The sequence below is a fragment of the Nannobrachium achirus genome (genome assembly GCF_963921795.1).
Source record: "Nannobrachium achirus genome assembly, chromosome: 20".
NCBI lineage: Eukaryota > Metazoa > Chordata > Actinopteri > Myctophiformes > Myctophidae > Nannobrachium > Nannobrachium achirus.
The window spans coordinates 19,353,201-19,372,431 of NC_137827.1; the positions used below are offsets into that span (position 1 = coordinate 19,353,201).

The 19,231-nt window shown below is 41.1% G+C and overlaps 1 protein-coding gene across 1 annotated transcript in view; it reads right to left on the bottom strand.

The window, feature by feature from the left end:
- acp7 (acid phosphatase 7, tartrate resistant (putative)) overlaps positions 1–19,231 on the bottom strand; it is a 104,312-nt gene that overhangs the window by 3,734 nt on the left and 81,347 nt on the right. The window contains exons 10-12 of the mRNA XM_080749946.1: positions 5,683–5,749; positions 2,831–2,898; positions 2,319–2,390 (exon numbers count right to left, since the gene is read on the bottom strand). Coding sequence (XP_080606072.1) covers positions 2,319–2,390; positions 2,831–2,898; positions 5,683–5,749 — 207 coding nt within the window. The remainder of the gene's footprint in view (positions 1–2,318; positions 2,391–2,830; positions 2,899–5,682; positions 5,750–19,231) is intronic.

The window sequence follows — 19,231 nt, forward strand, 5'->3', positions numbered from 1 at the left end:
CTAATATAGACTGAAGTAATTAAAGCGGGTAATTTTTCCATGTTTGGAATTATAACAGCTGAAATCAATTATATAACAGTACTCCAATATCAACCTTCCGGCCGCATTAAGTAAAGGTGGGGGCCGCATGTGGCCCCCGGGCCACCAGTTGCCCATGTATGATGTAATTCATACTTTTGAGTACATTGAAAAGCATGTAGGCCTACTTTTGTTCACGTAAAAAGTCAAGTACTCCAGTAACTCAAATACAAAAATTTGCAAACTTTCAAACTTGTAGGTTGAGTAATATTTGGCCAGGAGGAGCATCTCCACTTTGACTCAAGTATACTGGGGGGCTTGAGTAGTGAGTGTACTTTTGTCCACCCCTGGACAACAACAACGCAGACATTCATTGGCAAGCGTCTAGCCGGGTCTGCTGTTAGCTGTTAGCGGTCAGCCACATGCTTCTCATGAGCTCCGTCCGCAGGGCCTCGTGTGACATTTACAGCTGTGGCTGTGAGCCCTCCTATCCGTGTGGTGTGGGGGCCGCCCCGGCCCCGGACGACTGCACTCCACTTTGATACGCCGACGACCAACGCACATGTGCTTGATTGAGGACGCATGCTCGGCATTGCAAAGAACTTTCTTTTTTACTATTTTGAAAAATATTTTTAACATTTTAAAATTTTTATGCTTTAACTATTAAAAAATAGCAGATATACAAGCTCACAGCGCGGCACGAGTGCCGCGCTGCGAGCTTGTAGATCTGCTATTTTTGAAAGATCGTGAACCGGTTTTGACCTGATGCTATAAAGTGTCTTCTAAATCCTGCAAAGGTTTTTTGAAAAACACACGTTTCTACGTCAGTGGTTCTCAAACTCTTTCATGTCAAGGACCCCTAGAATTATATGTATTTGGCCGCCGACCCCCGTCTCAAAATATTTTGTATCAGGGACCCCCCAGAAGCAAATATTTGAGTTACAAATGTTCACTTTAACAATGAGATATTCAAAGATTTGCACAAATTGTCATGATTTAAAAAAAATAGCAGATCTACAAGAGCTTGTATATCTGCTATTTTTCACTAGTTAAAGCACTTCAAATAGACGATCTACTTCTTGTAGACCCGAACGACTGCACTCCACTTTGATACGCCGACGACCAACGCACATGTGCTTGATTGAGGACGCATGCTCGGCATTGCCGGCGGTCACGTCAAGGAAATGCAACGGGACAGGTGGTGCTCTTTGCTCGTGAGGCAGTACTTAAGTGTTTGATTCTTGTTTAACCTTTATTGAATCAGGTTTTGTCGCCCCCGGAGAACAAAGATCTCTCCATGCGGCAGGTGCAGAAGACCAAAGCGCTTCCTGGCCAGCGTAACTGCTGCAAAGAGGCGGTCCCGCATAACAAGCACTGACTATGCATTTGACAATGTCAACGTTTGTTACTGCTTCACAGGGGCGTCACAAGGGGGAGGAAAGTGGGACTGAGTTACTGGGGCCCAAGGTGGAGGGGCCCTAGTAACTTTAGCTATCGAAAAATAGCAGATATACAAGCTCACAGCGCGGCACCGAGTGCCGCGCTGTGAGCTTGTAGATCTGCTATTTTTTGAAAAGTCGTGAAATGTGTGCAAATCTTTGAATATATGTACTTTTTAAGCGAACATTTGTAACTTAAATTTAGCTTCTGGGGGGTCCCTGGAACTAAATATTTTGAGATGGGGGTCCGTGGCCAAATACATATCATCTTGGGGGTCCTTGACATGAAAAGGTTTGAGCACCACACTGACATAGGTTTCTTGCACACATTTTCAAGATTTTTCAAAAATAGCAGATATACAAGCCAAGGGGTCGATTGCACCAGCTTCCTCCTGCCGCGAAGGGTGCCAGCATGACTCACACCATCCTTCCTAGACGATTTTGACATCTTGTTACTAATCTGTCGGTAGATAATGCCGGTCTTATATAAGGGTCATTTGTGTATGGTGTGATGTCATACTGATGTCAGCAGTGTGATGTCATACTGATGCGGAGATATGAGCAGGGCAAAGGTGTGACGTGTGACGTGTGACCGACCGACGGACGGACGGCCGGTGGAGGTTTTGATACTAAACTGCGACCTGACGGTCGCAACAAGCTCGCAGCACGGCACTCGGTGCCGCGCTGTGAGCTTGTATATCTGCTATTTTTCAAGAGTTAACGTTCATGGGGGGCCCGCAGTGAATCCTTGTACCCAGGGCCCAGAATTTGGTGTGACGCCCCTGCTACTTCATGTGAAAGCCTGTGGAAAAGCTGGAGTGTAGTGGAGACTAATTGATGTGAGAGTAGTACTTTACTTACAGCAGAGCCTGTGATGATGTGTACTGGGGCCTTGGGGTTCACATAAGGCTGCTCCGTGCTCCCGTTGTACACCTACAGTATAGGGACAAATGGAAAGTCTCTCTGACTGATCCAGCTAGGGTTGGGATGATATGAAAATGTCATGTCACGATTATTATTATCGATTTACGATATCGCGATGAACAAAATATCCCCAACATCCATTATCCTGGGTGGGAACATTTGCCAAAAAATAGCCGAACTACAAGCTCACAACGCGTTGCAACGCGATGCGTTGTGAGCTTTGTGGAAAAAAGTATGTTATTTCCAGGTCCGTTTATAGAGTTTAAGTGGTACAGCTCGGCAAATAAAAGGTGAATTGATCCCAGTGCATGACGGAGGATAATTCTAAGATACATTTAAATCTCCTTGATGCGATTATTGTGAGTGTTTTTATCACGATAGCAACGATTATCGCCCCATCCCTAGACCACAGATGAATATAATGAACAGTCATCAATGAAGGAACTGACCTTGTCACCGTAGACGGGCCACAGTCTCTCGTACGTGTGTTCATGTGCCCACAGCTCCACATCCACCCCTGTGAAAGACAGGTTTACAGCTTTACAGCTAGTTTGATTCTGTGTTGAACAGCATGCATTGTTATTGCTTCATGTACTCTCCAATCAGCGTTCCCACACATCTTTACCAATTAATTTCCAAAACTTTTCCAAAACTTTTCCAGAATATTTAACCCGATTTCCAGGACTATATAACAATAATTCAGCTCAATAACAAGTCGCTTACTCCTATGTGCAATGCCCAAAGACAGGTAGTGTATGCCAGTGGTTCTCAACCTTTTCAGGCTGTGACCCCCGAAATAATGATATTTGAAGAGAGTTGAGGAATTTTGTATAACACGGTTTTATTGTGAAAATAGCCGATCTACATGCTCACAACGCCTCGCAACACGAGGCGTTGTGAGCATGTAGATCGGCTATTTTCACAATTTCTGCCTCTAATATTTGACAATTTGGCCAATGCTTAATTTGTCATTTCAATATTAAAGGACAACTCCGCCCTAAATCACTTCTAGGCTCATTTACTTATATTGATCCAAAATTACTGTCCATGGGGTCTATTAGGCACAAATGCTCCTGTTGTCCAGTTTCCCCAGCAGAACCTAGCAGCTCTCATAGCATAGAGTGAAGCCTATAAGCCTATGCCTTTTACACTATTTGTTGTGGTCAAAAGTGATTTTATTTTTCATGAATGTGTTACTAGTTGTCATTACAAACACATCCATGCCATCGTTGTCCCACAAAAGCCATCACACTCTGCTAAACAGATGTTATGCTTTTATGTGTTTTACCAAGTCCCGGAAAAGATGCCCTGTGATTGGCCAGTACAGTCACTTTGATTGGCAGTTGTGCCGAATGCTCACCCCAAAACATGATTTATGAGACTGTGGTGGCTTGTGTGGAGCAAACAAGGCAAGGCTGTGTTTGTAATGACAACTAGTAACATATTCATGAAAAAAGAAATCACTTTTGACCACACCAAAATAGTGTAAAAGCGATAGGCTTATATGCTCTACTCTATGCTATGAGAGCTGCTGGGTTCTGCTGGGGAAACTGGACAACAGGAGCATTTGTGCCTAATAGACCCCATGGACAGTCTTTATGAATCAATATAAGTAGGAAAATGAGCCTAGAAGTGATTTAGGGCGGAGTTGTCCTTTAACAAAATCAATAACGAAAGACAATGCATAGTTATTTTTTTTCCAGGACCTTCCAGGATCCTTGATCAATCCCAAAACTTTTCCAGTACTGGAAAAATATTTTTCTAATTTCTAAATATTTCCAGGAATTTCATGGCCGTGGGAACCCTGTCAAATAGAGATGAGGTGATATGAAAATGTAATGTCACAATTATTATGGCCAAAATAATTGTGATTAACACTTAAATACGCGCACTGACGCGAAGAGCCAAAACATGGGCACTGTGCGAATATCATCGTCAAGAAAGAAACACAAATTACTGACACTGATGGCAATTCACAACCTCCACCCCTCATTTCTCATGTCTTCTAGCGCCACCATCAGGCCGATTTTTGCAAAACACATTTTTGGACACTGCTCCCACAGATTTTGGCCTAAAATCATGCAAAGCAGTACACAGTATCTCTACAGTCATGTCATCAACATGGATCTGTCCCATTTCCCATATTCCCTCCTAATTGGCTACGATTGCCTTCTAAAGTTTGTGTTTGCGACCTGACTCTCCCGATCAGGGAGTCTTACTGGTCATATGTCAACAATGCTTTTTATGTCTTCCAACCCCCATCGCATTAGGATTTTTCCAGCAATCAACGAGCGCTTTTAGGTGAGAGATTTCCCCCCTCCCCCTGTCCAAAAAAAAACACGACACCAACTGGCAAAACTATTCGGAGCAACAAACAAAAGGTCTGGAGAAACAGGAAAAACATTTGGATAAGGGCTGTTGGGACGACGGCCAGACCGAGGGCCTGCTTTTGTAATAAATGATGTGTGTTTGGATTGCTCCTTCTTCGCTGGAACCCTCGCTCTGTCTGAGCATGCAAATTTACACCTATTAGGAGCACACAGCTGGACGGGGGTGTGAGTTCAACCCACCATGCACTGCAGCAAGAGCTGGACAAAGTAGGCTATATCGTCACTGTCGGCCAGAAACCTCGTGAGATATATTTTCGTCCATGCCTTATCCCTTATTCCTAAACTTCTTCAGAACGGGTACTCATTATCGCGTATTATTATTCTATGCTTTAACTATGAAAAAATAGCAGATCTACAAGCTCACAGCGCGGCACTCGGTGCCGCGCTGCAAGCTTGTAGATCTGCTATTTTTTTTTAATCGGGAACGTTTGAATTTTGACCCGATTTTGACCCGATTCTAAAGTGCCTTCTAAATCCTGCTAAGGTTTTTTTGAAAAACACATGTTTCTACATCAGTGGTTCTCAAACTATTTCATGTCAAGGACCCCTAGAATTATATGTTTATTATATTATATTTATTTGGCCGCCGACCCCCGTCTCAAAATATTTTCTATCCCAGAAGCAAATGTTTGAGTAACGAATGTTCACTTAAAAAATGAGATCTTCAAAGATTCGCCGGTCTATCTGGCAGTGAGCCACTGCCACCTAGCGACATGGCATGCACATTACAGCGTTTTCAATCACTGATGCGTCTCCAAGTAAAACGCAGAATAAAAAGTGACAACGCAACACGACTTTGCCGTTTTCGGTTCTGATCGTCGTCGTCTAAACGTGGCCTAAATGGACTTAGTTACAGTCCAGCACCGTCAAGCAGGGAGCGTTATTATTATTATTATTATTATTATTATTACCGTGGATGTAGAATAGATCCTCCAGACCCGGAGCTGGCGGTTTGGTGTCGTTCAGACCCAGTCGGACCTGAGACACAGAACAGAGAGAGAGGAGAGAGAGACAGTGACACAGAACAGAGAGAGAGAGAGGAGAGAGAGACAGTGACACAGAACAGAGAGAGAGAGGAGAGAGAGAGACAGTGTTGAGCTGGCGTTAACTAATTAAGACCTGAGGCCGATTCTATAAATGTCTTCTAAATCCTAAGGCCGCCGTCACACATTTAAGGAACATTCCTTATCCTTTACCTGGTTAAGGAACCATCCAATGCATTCCCTATGGAAGTCATGTCCTTGAGGCTGGTTTTGAGGGAAGAGAATTTCATAAGGAAAGCTGTAGGCAAGCAGCCACGGAGCAGCCAAGCTGACAAAGGGGCGGGGTTCAACCGCCAACCAATAGGACAGAAGGGCCGTGCTGCGATGCCACTGGGCGGGGTCTCATCAGAGCCTCTGGTCTGCAGTGACGGCGCCCACTTCGCACAAAGCATTGTGGGAAATGGATTCTTATTTTGATAAGGATCTGATAAGGAAACGATAAGGATAAGGAACCGACAAGGAATATTACTTAACTATGTGAACGAGGCCTAACAGTTTTCTGAAAACGTTCTAGGAAAGTGGTTCTAAAACGATTTCATGTCAAGGACGCCCAAAATTATATTTATTTGGTCCGCGGACCCCAATTTAAAAATATTTAGTTCCAGCAGGGACCGCCAGAAGCAAAGCTTTGAGTTAAAAATGTTCGCCTGACCATGGTATGAAATCACGGTTAAAGTGGTTAGAATCTAAAACGACACGGACGCTTTCCCGGTTGTAATGGGCTAATATCGGAAAAGCCCATCTTGGTGAAGCTCCATCCTGCCCATATGCCAGCCTCACCCAGGTGCCAAGCGCTTGGAGCAATAGTGTCCCGTCTTCCCGACTGGAAACTATTTTGCTTCCAAATTGCAGTGATTACAGCAGCATGCCCCGGTCGACGTGACTTAAGGGTTGTTGCAGTGCAGGACTGAATGGGCTGCTGGCCTGACGATCCACCGTCTACCAAAGTGCCCATTAATGTGCCCTGCACCGCAGCCCGAAAAACAAATCCCCACTTAACCCATTTAGGCCTAAAATTATTGAATGCTTTAACCAGTGAAAAATAGCAGATATACAAGCTCACAGCGCGGCACCGAGTGCCGCGCTGCGAGCTTGTAGATCTGCTATTTTTGGAAAAAGTCGTGAAAATGTGTGCAAATCTTTTAATATATGTATTTTCAAAGCGAACGTTTGCAATTAAAATTTTGCTTCTCGGTGGTCCCTGGAACTAAATATGTTGAGATGGGGGTCCGTGACCAAATACATATCATTTTGGGGTCCTTCACATGAAAAGGTTTGAGAACCACTGACATAGTAGTCTCTCAAGAACAGACTAACTGAGCTCCAGTTAAGTGAAAAGGACCTTTTCTTTGAAGATGGCTGGCCAGATTGCTGACATAGAAACAAAGGTTTTTCAAAAAACATTATAAGGATTCAAAAGACACTTATAGAATCGGGTAAAAATTCTAATTTCCACGATTTTTCAAAAATAGCAGATCTACAAGCTCGCAGCGCGGCACTCGGTGCCGCGCTGTGAGCTTGTATATCTGCTATTTTTCAACAGTTAAAGCATAAAATAATGATACACAAAAATGTGTACCGATTCTAAATGGGTTAATGTCTTTATGTAACAGAGTTAATACTTTGCCCTGGACCAACAAAAAAAAAGAACGCTGTCCTTCACTTTGTTCAAACAAAAAGGAACTTTGTCTTTGCGTTTGAGAGTTGACTTGATGATTTACGATCAGGCAGACGTGCCAATATCAAGCCGAAACGTAGTGTGCTTGGCACAGTTTGGTGAAGGCAAATTGTAACATTAACTTAAGTACTACAGTAGGATAAAGACGAGAGTCATTATTTATCATTAAATGTCTCTTGTCACGAGAGCAGTTTGTTTCACACAGAATTCACGTTGAATTTATACTATTTAGGTGAAAAACTAATCTACAAGTTCACAACACGCCGTGTTGTGACATAATGTTGTGAGATGGCTATTTTTGGTGCATATAAATCAGGCTTTGCACTCTTCAGGGGTGTGTGTGTGTGGCATCAGTTTCATTGCACTCAGAGTCTGAGCCTCTCAATGTGCCTCTAGTCTAAGGCCACGTTCAGACATGAGATGCAAAAGCCTCTAGCATGCCCTTGGGGGATGAGGGGGGAGGACAGCGTCCAATCAATTCCCTATGGCCGCCTCTAGCATGGAAGCCTCTAGCATGCCTCTTGGCTTAGGGCAAGCTTGCCCTCATCCCCCAAAGGCACGCTAGAGGCTTTTGCATCTAATGTATGTCCGTGGCCTGACACCTCATCCGTACTGCACGCGAGCGAGCGACACAACACAAAATACTGTCCGCATTTGGAGCGTCGGTCATTGTGTTGCGACGTAGCCTGAACCAATCAAATAAATAAATAATAATGTAAAGTGTTTGGGGGGCGGGACATGGCCATTAACCCCTATGGACGTCGCCACGAAACCTCGCTCAAATAGAGGCCCCGTGAGCGAAAACCGGAGGGGTGGACGCCGCCGTGGTACGACACGTTGTCGTTAGCGGTAGGTCAGGACGTCCTCGTTGAAACAAATGTATTTCAATACGGTAGATTTCATAGCTTGCGTCGCATCGCGGGCAGTGCGGATGAGCTGTCACCGGTTACCTGCCAGATGCTGGAAATGTACAGTAGGGTCACCGGTTCAAACTCATACCACACACACGTGGGCGCTATGCTAGAGCATATTTAAACTAGAAAAATATTGTTCCTTCGAAACAATTGTGGGCTCGCTTCAAGCCAGAAAACAATGGCTATAAAAGTACAAAATGTCAAGATCGCAGGCAGTGCTCTCTTTGACGTTACTGACGTCAAAGATTGGTCCATTTTGTTCCAAAAATGTGTTGTGCAAAAGTTGACCCGCTGGTGGCGCTATAACAGGCCAATGTAAGAAGGGTGGTATCTGCTCCTTGACCTATTGGGAATGTGCTTGCAAGATTTCACGCACATTGCAGGCTGTGTTCATGATTTGAGGTGTTTTTGGCTTTGGCCACTTTATCGCTGCTTGCAGCTATATTATTTATTATTATTTTTTTTGTGTGTGTGCACTTCATAGGCATATTAGATAAAGGTCCTTAGATTGTGTGTAGAATGTTTCATGCAAATTGCAAAAATAAATCCTAACGGGTTTAAGCGTTTCACAAACTGCTCAAAATGATATAGCGCCCCCCTTTGGCCAATTGGGGTAAGATTGGTTTTAGTGATATTTGGACTAACACTCTACATCTTTGCCAAATGCCATGAACATGTTACTTTGCATGTATGATTTAGAGGCAGAAGAATAATTTGCATAAAACTGCAATATTCATTGAATTTATTTTAAAAAGCATGTTTCAATTTTAAAGAAATCCGATCTGACAGATCTTTAGATATCGGTCCAAAGTTCACGTAAAAAAAGTTTTGTGCACGTGGAGTGAAAATTCCAGAATAAAAGCGGGTTTACGCGTTTTACAAACTGCTCAATATGGCGGAAAATCGGGGGGCGGAGCTTAATTAACAACGACACAGATGTCTTCCGCTCGAGTCAAAGCACGCATGTAACAAGTTGCATGTCTTCAAACGAAACGAGTCATAACTTATGCCCGTTTGAAGTTTGAATTTTCAAACGCTTCGTATAGCGCCCCCCTTTGGCCGATTGGAATAAAATTGGTTTCAGTGATAGTTTGACTAACCCTCCACATCTTTGCCAAATGCCATGAACGTGTAACTTTGCATGTATGATTTAGAGGCCGAAGAATAATTTGCATAAAACCGCAACATTGATTGAATTATTAATAAAATATATTTCACTTTAAAAGAAATCCGCCGAGACTAGTTTGACCGTATTGGTCCAAAGTTCATGTGAAAAAAGTTTCATGCGCGTATCGCAAAGATCCCAGGAGGAGATAGATTTTTACTGTTTTTCATATAATTCCAAATTCTGAGGGATCTAAAGATCAGAGGTCAAAAGTCAGAGCGTAAAAATTGTTCGGCATGAGGAGACGCATACGTGTATACAGGTTTCATGGCTGTACGTATAACAGAGCATGAGCTATACCTGTTCAAAGTTCGCACTTTCGAAGGCTTCCTACAGCGCCACCATTTGGCCGATTGCTGTAAAAAGTAATAGCACACGTCGCCACAGTAAGCTGAACACATTGATGTTTTTATTTTCATTTTCTCACTAAGTATGTAGGAGTAGAAAGGAACCAAAGTTTTGAGGAGAACTTGATATGACGGTTAGATATTGTCACTAGAAAAATATTGTTCCTTCGAAACAATTGTGGGCTCGCTTCAAGCCAGAAAACAATGGCTATAAAAGCACAAAATGTCAAGATCGCAGGCAGTGCTCTCTTTGACGTTACTGACGTCAAAGATTGGTCCATTTTGTTCCAAAAATGTGTTGTGCAAAAGTTGACCCGCTGGTGGCGCTATAACAGGCCAATGTGAGAAGGTTGGTATCTGTTCCTTGACCTATTGGGAATGTGCTTGCAAGATTTCACGCACATCCCAGGCTGTGTTCATGATTTGAGGTGTTTTTGGCTTTGGCCACTTTATCGCTGCTTGCAGCTATATTTATTATTATTATTTTATAATTTTTTTGTGTGCACTTCATAGGCATGTTAGATAAAGGTCCTTAGATTGCGTGTAAATTGCAAAAAGAATCCTAGAATAAAAACGGGTTTAAGCGTTTTACAAACTGCTCAAAATTATATAGCGCCCCCCTTTGGCCATTTGGGGTAAGATTGGTTTCAGTGATATTTGAACTAACCCTCTACACTATTTTGTCATGAAAATGTGACTTTGCATGTATGTTTTAGAGGCAGAAGAATAATTTGCATAAAAATGCAATATTGTTTGAATTATTTAAAAAAGCATGTTTCAATGTTAAAGAAATCCGATCTGACAGATCTTTAGATATCGGTCCAAAGTTCACGTAAAAAAAGTTTTGTGCACGTGACGCGAAAATTCCAGAATAAAAGCGGGTTTACGCGTTTTACAAACTGCTCAAAATGGCGGAAAATTGAAGGGCGGAGCTTACTTAACAACGACACAGATGTCTTCCGCTTGAGTCAAAGCACGCGTGTAACAAGTTGCATGTCTTCAAACAAAACGAGTCATGACTTATGCCCGTTTGAAGTTTGAATTTTCAAACGCTTCGTATAGCGCCCCCCTTTGGCCGATTGGAATAAAATTGGTTTCGGTGATACTTTGACTAACCCTCCACATCTTTGCCAAATGCCATGAACGTGTAACTTTGCATGTATGATTTAGAGGCCGAAGAATAATTTCCATAAAACCGCAATATTGATTGAATTATTAAAAAATTATATTTCACTTTAAAAGAAATCCGCCGAGATAAATCTGACCGTATTGGTCCAAAGTTCATGTGAAAAAAGTTTTGTGCGCGTAACGAAAAAAACCCAGGAGGAGATAGATTTTTACTGTTTTTCATATAATTCCAAATTGTGGGAGATCTAAAGGTCAAAGGTCAAAAGTCAGAGCGTAAAAGTTGTTCGGCATGAGGAGACGCATACGTGTATACAGGTTTCATGGCTTTACCTCAAACACAGCATGAGCTATACCTGTTCAAAGTTCGCACTTTCGAAGGCTTCCTACAGCGCCACCATTTGGCCGATTGCTGTAAAAAGTAATAGCACACGTCGCCACAGTAAGCTGAACACATTGATGTTTTTATTTTCATTTTCTCACTAAGTATGTAGGAGTAGAAAGGAACCGAAGTTTTTTGATACTTGCACTGACTGCCTGCCTAGTATAGAAATAACTAGAAAAATATTGTTCCTTCGAAACAATAGTGGGCTCGCTTCAAGCCGGAAAACAATGGCTATAAAAGCACAAAATGTCAAGATCGCAGGCAGTGCTCTCTTTGACGTTACTGACGTCAAAGATTGGTCCATTTTGTTCCAAAAATGTGTTGTGCAAAAGTTGACCCGCTGGTGGCGCTATAACAGGCCAATGTGAGAAGGTTGGTATCTGTTCCTTGACCTATTGGGAATGTGCTTGCAAGATTTCACGCACATCCCAGGCTGTGTTCATGATTTGAGGTGTTTTTGGCTTTGGACACTTTATCGCTGCTTGCAGCTATATTTATTATTATTATTTTATAATTTTTTTGTGTGCACTTCATAGGCATGTTAGATAAAGGTCCTTAGATTGCGTGTAGAATGTTTCATGCAAATTGCAAAAAAAAATCCTAGAATAAAAACGGGTTTAAGCGTTTTACAAACTGCTCAAAATTATATAGCGCCCCCCTTTGGCCATTTGGGGTAAGATTGGTTTCAGTGATATTTGAACTAACCCTCTACACTATTTTGTCATGAAAATGTGACTTTGCATGTATGATTTAGAGGCAGAAGAATAATTTGCATAAAACTGCAATATTCATTGAATTTATTTAAAAAAGCATGTTTCAATTTTAAAGAAATCCGATCTGACAGATCTTTAGATATCGGTCCAAAGTTCCCGTAAAAAAGGTTTTGTGCACGTGGAGCGAAAATTCCAGAATAAAAGCGGGTTTACGCGTTTTACAAACTGCTCAAAAAGGCGGAAAATCGAAGGGCGGAGCTTACTTAACAACGACACAGATGTCTTCCGCTCGAGTCAAAGCACGCGTGTAACAAGTTGCATGTCTTCAAACGAAACGAGTCATGACTTATGCCCGTTTGAAGTTTGAATTTTCAAACGCTTCGTATAGCGCCCCCCTTTGGCCAATTGGAATAAAATTGGTTTCAGTGATACTTTGACTAACCCTCTACATCTTTGCCAAATGCCATGAACGTGTAACTTTGCATGTATGATTTAGAGGCAGAAGAATAATTTGCATAAAACCGCAATATTGATGGAATTATAAAAAAAATATATTTCACTTTAAAAGAAATCCGACCAGACTAGTTTGACCGTATTGGTCCAAAGTTCATGTGAAAAAAGTTTTGTGCGCGTAACGCAAAAATTCCAGGAGGAGATAGATTTTTACTGTTTTTTATATAATTCAAAATTCTGGGGGATCTAAAGGTCAGAGGTCAAAAGTCAGAGCGTAAAAGTTGTTCGGCATGAGGAGACGCATACGTGTATACAGGTTTCATGACTGTACGTATAACAGAGCATGAGCTTTATCTGTTCAAAGTTCGCACTTTCGAAGGCTTCCTACAGCGCCACCATTTGGCCGATTGCTGTAAAAAATAATAGCACACTTCGCCACTGTAAGCTGAACACATTGATGTTTTTATTTTCATTTTCTGTCTAAGTATGTAGGAGTAGAAAGGAACCGAAGTTTTGAGGAGAACTTGATATGACGGTTAGATATTGTCACTAGAAAAATATTGTTCCTTCGAAACAATTGTGGGCTCGCTTCAAGCCAGAAAACAATGGCTATAAAAGCACAAAATGTCAAGATCGCAGGCAGTGCTCTCTTTGACGTTACTGACGTCAAAGATTGGTCCATTTTGTTCCAAAAATGTGTTGTGCAAAAGTTGACCCGCTGGTGGCGCTATAACAGGCCAATGTGAGAAGGTTGGTATCTGTTCCTTGACCTATTGGGAATGTGCTTGCAAGATTTCACGCACATCCCAGGCTGTGTTCATGATTTGAGGTGTTTTTGGCTTTGGACACTTTATCGCTGCTTGCAGCTATATTTATTATTATTATTTTATAATTTTTTTGTGTGCACTTCATAGGCATGTTAGATAAAGGTCCTTAGATTGCGTGTAGAATGTTTCATGCAAATTGCAAAAAAAATCCTAGAATAAAAACGGGTTTAAGCGTTTTACAAACTGCTCAAAATTATATAGCGCCCCCCTTTGGCCATTTGGGGTAAGATTGGTTTCAGTGATATTTGAACTAACCCTCTACACTATTTTGTCTTGAAAATGTGACCTTACTTGTATGTTTTAGAGGCAGAAGAATAATTTGCATAAAACTGCAATATTGTTTGAATTATTTAAAAAAGCATGTTTCAATGTTAAAGAAATCCGATCTGACAGATCTTTAGATATCGGTCCAAAGTTCACGTAAAAAAAGTTTTGTGCACGTGACGCGAAAATTCCAGAATAAAAGCGGGTTTACGCGTTTTACAAACTGCTCAAAGTGGCGGAAAATCGAAGGGCGGAGCTTACTTAACAACGACACAGATGTCTTCCGCTCGAGTCAAAGCACGCGTGTAACAAGTTGCGTGTCTTCAAACGAAACGAGTCATGACTTATGCCCGTTTGAAGTTTGAATTTTCAAACGCTTCGTATAGCGCCCCCCTTTGGCCGATTGGAATAAAATCGGTTTCAGTGATACTTTGACTAACCCTCCACATCTTTGCCAAATGCCATGAACGTGTAACTTTGCATGTATGATTTAGAGGGCGAAGAATAATTTGCATAAAACCGCAATATTGATTGAATTATTAAAAAATGATATTTCACTTTAAAAGAAATCCACCGAGATAAATCTGACCGTATTGGTCCAAAGTTCATGTGAAAAAAGTTTTGTGCGCGTAACAAAAAAAACCCAGGAGGAGATAGATTTTTACTGTTTTTCATATAATTCCGAATTGTGGGAGACCTAAAGGTCAGAGGTCAAAAGTTAGAGGGTAAAAGTTGTTCGGCATGAGGAGACGCATAAGTGTATACAGGTTTCATGGCTGTATGTATAACACAGCATGAGCTATACCTGTTCAAAGTTCGCACTTTCGAAGGCTTCCTACAGCGCCACCATTTGGCCGATTGCTGTAAAAAGTAATAGCACACTTCGCCACTGTAAACTGAACACATTGATGTTTTTATTTTCATTTTCTCACTAAGTATGTAGGAGTAGAAAGGAACCGAAGTTTTTTGATACTTGATATGCCTGCCTGATAGATAAATAAATAAATAAATAATGACAATATCTAAAGTGTGCTCGCCTTATAGGCGAGCCCACAACTAGAAAAATATTGTTCCTTCGAAACAATTGTGGGCTCGCTTCAAGCCAGAAAACAATGGCTATAAAAGTACAAAATGTCAAGATCGCAGGCAGTGCTCTCTTTGACGTTACTGACGTCAAAGATTGGTCCATTTTGTTCCAAAAATGTGTTGTGCAAAAGTTGACCCGCTGGTGGCGCTATAACAGGCCAATGTAAGAAGGGTGGTATCTGCTCCTTGACCTATTGGGAATGTGCTTGCAAGATTTCACGCACATTGCAGGCTGTGTTCATGATTTGAGGTGTTTTTGGCTTTGGCCACTTTATCGCTGCTTGCAGCTATATTCATTATTATTATTTTTTTGTGTGTGTGCACTTCATAGGCATATTAGATAAAGGTCCTTAGATTGTGTGTAGAATGTTTCATGCAAATTGCAAAAATAAATCCTAACGGGTTTAAGCGTTTCACAAACTGCTCAAAATGATATAGCGCCCCCCTTTGGCCAATTGGGGTAAGATTGGTTTTAGTGATATTTGGACTAACACTCTACATCTTTGCCAAATGCCATGAACATGTTACTTTGCATGTATGATTTAGAGGCAGAAGAATAATTTGCATAAAACTGCAATATTCATTGAATTTATTTTAAAAAGCATGTTTCAATTTTAAAGAAATCCGATCTGACAGATCTTTAGATATCGGTCCAAAGTTCACGTAAAAAAAGTGTTGTGCACGTGGAGTGAAAATTCCAGAATAAAAGCGGGTTTACGCGTTTTACAAACTGCTCAATATGGCGGAAAATCGGGGGGCGGAGCTTACTTAACAACAACACAGATGTCTTCCGCTCGAGTCAAAGCACGCGTGTAACAAGTTGCATGTCTTCAAACGAAACGAGTCATGACTTATGCCCGTTTGAAGTTTGAATTTTCAAACGCTTCGTATAGCGCCCCCCTTTGGCCGATTGGAATAAAATTGGTTTCAGTGATACTTTGACTAACCCTCCACATCTTTGCCAAATGCCATGAACGTGTAACTTTGCATGTATGATTTAGAGGCCGAAGAATAATTTGCATAAAACCGCAACATTGATTGAATTATTAATAAAATATATTTCACTTTAAAAGAAATCCGCCGAGACTAGTTTGACCGTATTGGTCCAAAGTTCATGTGAAAAAGGTTTCATGCGCGTATCGCAAAGATCCCAGGAGGAGATAGATTTTTACTGTTTTTCATATAATTCCAAATTCTGAGGGATCTAAAGATCAGAGGTCAAAAGTCAGAGCGTAAAAATTGTTCGGCATGAGGAGACGCATACGTGTATACAGGTTTCATGGCTGTACGTATAACAGAGCATGAGCTATACCTGTTCAAAGTTCGCACTTTCGAAGGCTTCCTACAGCGCCACCATTTGGCCGATTGCTGTAAAAAGTAATAGCACACGTCGCCACAGTAAGCTGAACACATTGATGTTTTTATTTTCATTTTCTCACTAAGTATGTAGGAGTAGAAAGGAACCGAAGTTTTGAGAAGAACTTGATATGACGGTTAGATATTGTCACTAGAAAAATATTGTTCCTTCGAAACAATTGTGGGCTCGCTTCAAGCCAGAAAACAATGGCTATAAAAGCACAACATGTCAAGATCGCAGGCAGTGCTCTCTTTGACGTTACTGACGTCAAAGATTGGTCCATTTTGTTCCAAAAATGTGTTGTGCAAAAGTTGACCCGCTGGTGGCGCTATAACAGTCCAATGTGAGAAGGTTGGTATCTGTTCCTTGACCTATTGGGAATGTGCTTGCAAGATTTCACGCACATCCCAGGCTGTGTTCATGATTTGAGGTGTTTTTGGCTTTGGCCACTTTATCGCTGCTTGCAGCTATATTTATTATTATTATTTTATATTTTTTTTGTGTGCACTTCATAGGCATGTTAGATAAAGGTCCTTAGATTGCGTGTAGAATGTTTCATGCAAATTGCAAAAAAAATCCTAGAATAAAAACGGGTTTAAGCGTTTTACAAACTGCTCAAAATTATATAGCGCCCCCCTTTGGCCATTTGGGGTAAGATTGGTTTCAGTGATATTTGAACTAACCCTCTACACTATTTTGTCATGAAAATGTGACTTTGCATGTATGTTTTAGAGGCAGAAGAATAATTTGCATAAAAATGCAATATTGTTTGAATTATTTTAAAAAGCATGTTTCAATGTTAAAGAAATCCGATCTGACAGATCTTTAGATATCGGTCCAAAGTTCACGTAAAAAAAGTTTTGTGCACGTGACGCGAACATTCCAGAATAAAAGTGGGTTTACGCGTTTTACAAACTGCTCAAAATGGCGGAAAATTGAAGGGCGGAGCTTACTTAACAACGACACAGATGTCTTCCGCTTGAGTCAAAGCACGCGTGTAACAAGTTGCATGTCTTCAAACGAAACGAGTCATGACTTATGCCCGTTTGAAGTTTGAATTTTCAGACGCTTCGTATAGCGCCCCCCTTTGGCCGATTGGAATAAAATTGGTTTCAGTGATACTTTGACTAACCCTCCACATCTTTGCCAAATGCCATGAACGTGTAACTTTGCATGTATGATTTAGAGGCCGAAGAATAATTTGCATAAAACCGCAATATTGATGGAATTATTAAAAAAAAATATTTCACTTTAAAAGAAATCTGACCAGACTAGTTTGACCGTATTTGTCCAAAGTTCATGTGAAAAAAGTTTTGTGCGCGTAAAGCAAAAATCCCAGGAGGAGATAGATTTTTACTGCTTTTTGTATAATTCAAAATTCTGGGGGATCTAAAGGTCAGAGGTCAAAAGTCAGAGCGTAAAAGTAGTTCGGCATGAGGAGACGCATACGTGTATACAGGTTTCATGACTGTACGTATAACAGAGCATGAGCTCTATCTGTTCAAAGTTCGCACTTTCGAAGGCTTCCTACAGCGCCACCATTTGGCCGATTGCTGTAAAAAATAATAGCACACTTCGCCACTGTAAGCTGAACACATTGATGTTTTTATTTTCATTTTCTGTCTAAGTATGTAGGAGTAGAAAGGAACCGAAGTTTTGAGGAGAACTTGATATGACGGTTAGATATTGTCACTAGAAAAATATTGTTCCTTCGAAACAATTGTGGGCTCGCTTCAAGCCAGAAAACAATGGCTATAAAAGCACAAAATGTCAAGATCGCAGGCAGTGCTCTCTTTGACGTTACTGACGTCAAAGATTGGTCCATTTTGTTCCAAAAATGTGTTGTGCAAAAGTTGACCCGCTGGTGGCGCTATAACAGGCCAATGTAAGAAGGGTGGTATCTGTTCCTTGACCTATTGGGAATGTGCTTGTAAGATTTCACGCACATCGCAGGCTGTGTTCATGATTTGAGGTGTTTTTGGCTTTGGCCACTTTATCGCTGCTTGCAGCTATATTCATTATTATTATTTTTTTGTGTGTGTGTGCACTTCATAGGCATATTATATAAAGGTCCTTAGATTGTGTGTAGAATGTTTCATGCAAATTGCAAAAAGAAATCCTAACGGGTTTAAGCGTTTCACAAACTGCTCAAAATGATATAGCGCCCCCTTTGGCCAATTGGGGTAAGATTGGTTTTAGTGATATTTGGACTAACACTCTACATCTTTGCCAAATGCCATGAACATGTTACTTTGCATGTATGATTTAGAGGCAGAAGAATAATTTGCATAAAACTGCAATATTCATTGAATTTATTTTAAAAAGCATGTTTAAATTTTAAAGAAATCCGATCTGACAGATCTTTAGATATCGGTCCAAAGTTCACGTAAAAAAAGTTTTGTGCACGTGGAGCGAAAATTCCAGAATAAAAGCGGGTTTACGCGTTTTACAAACTGCTCAAAAGGGCGGAAAATCGAAGGGCGGAGCTTACATAACAAAGACACAGATGTCTTCCGCTTGAGTCAAAGCACGCGTGTAAGCAAGTTGTATGTCTTCAAACGAAACGAGGCATGACTTATGCCCGTTTAAAGTTTGAATTTTCAAACGCTTCGTATAGCGCCCCCCTTTGGCCGATTGGAATAAAATTGGTTTCAGTGATACTTTGACTAACCCTCTACATCTTTGCCAAATGCCATGAACGTGTAACTTTGCATGTATGATTTAGAGGCCGAAGAATAATTTGCATAAAACCGCAATATTGATTGAATTATTAAAAAATTATATTTCCCTTTAAAAGAAATCCGCCGAGACTAGTTTGACCGTATTGGTCCAAAGTTCATGTGAAAAAGGTTTTGTGCGCGTTATGCAAAAATCCCAGGAGGAGATAGATTTTTACTGTTTTTCATATAATTCAAAATTCTGGGGGATCTAAAGGTCAGAGGTGAAAAGTCAGAGCGTAAAAGTTGTTCGGCATGAGGAGACGCATACGTGTATACAGGTTTCATGGCTGTACGTATAACAGAGCATGAGCTCTACCTGTTCAAAGTTCGCACTTTCGAAGGCTTCCTACAGCGCCACCATTTGGCCGATTGCTGTATAAAAT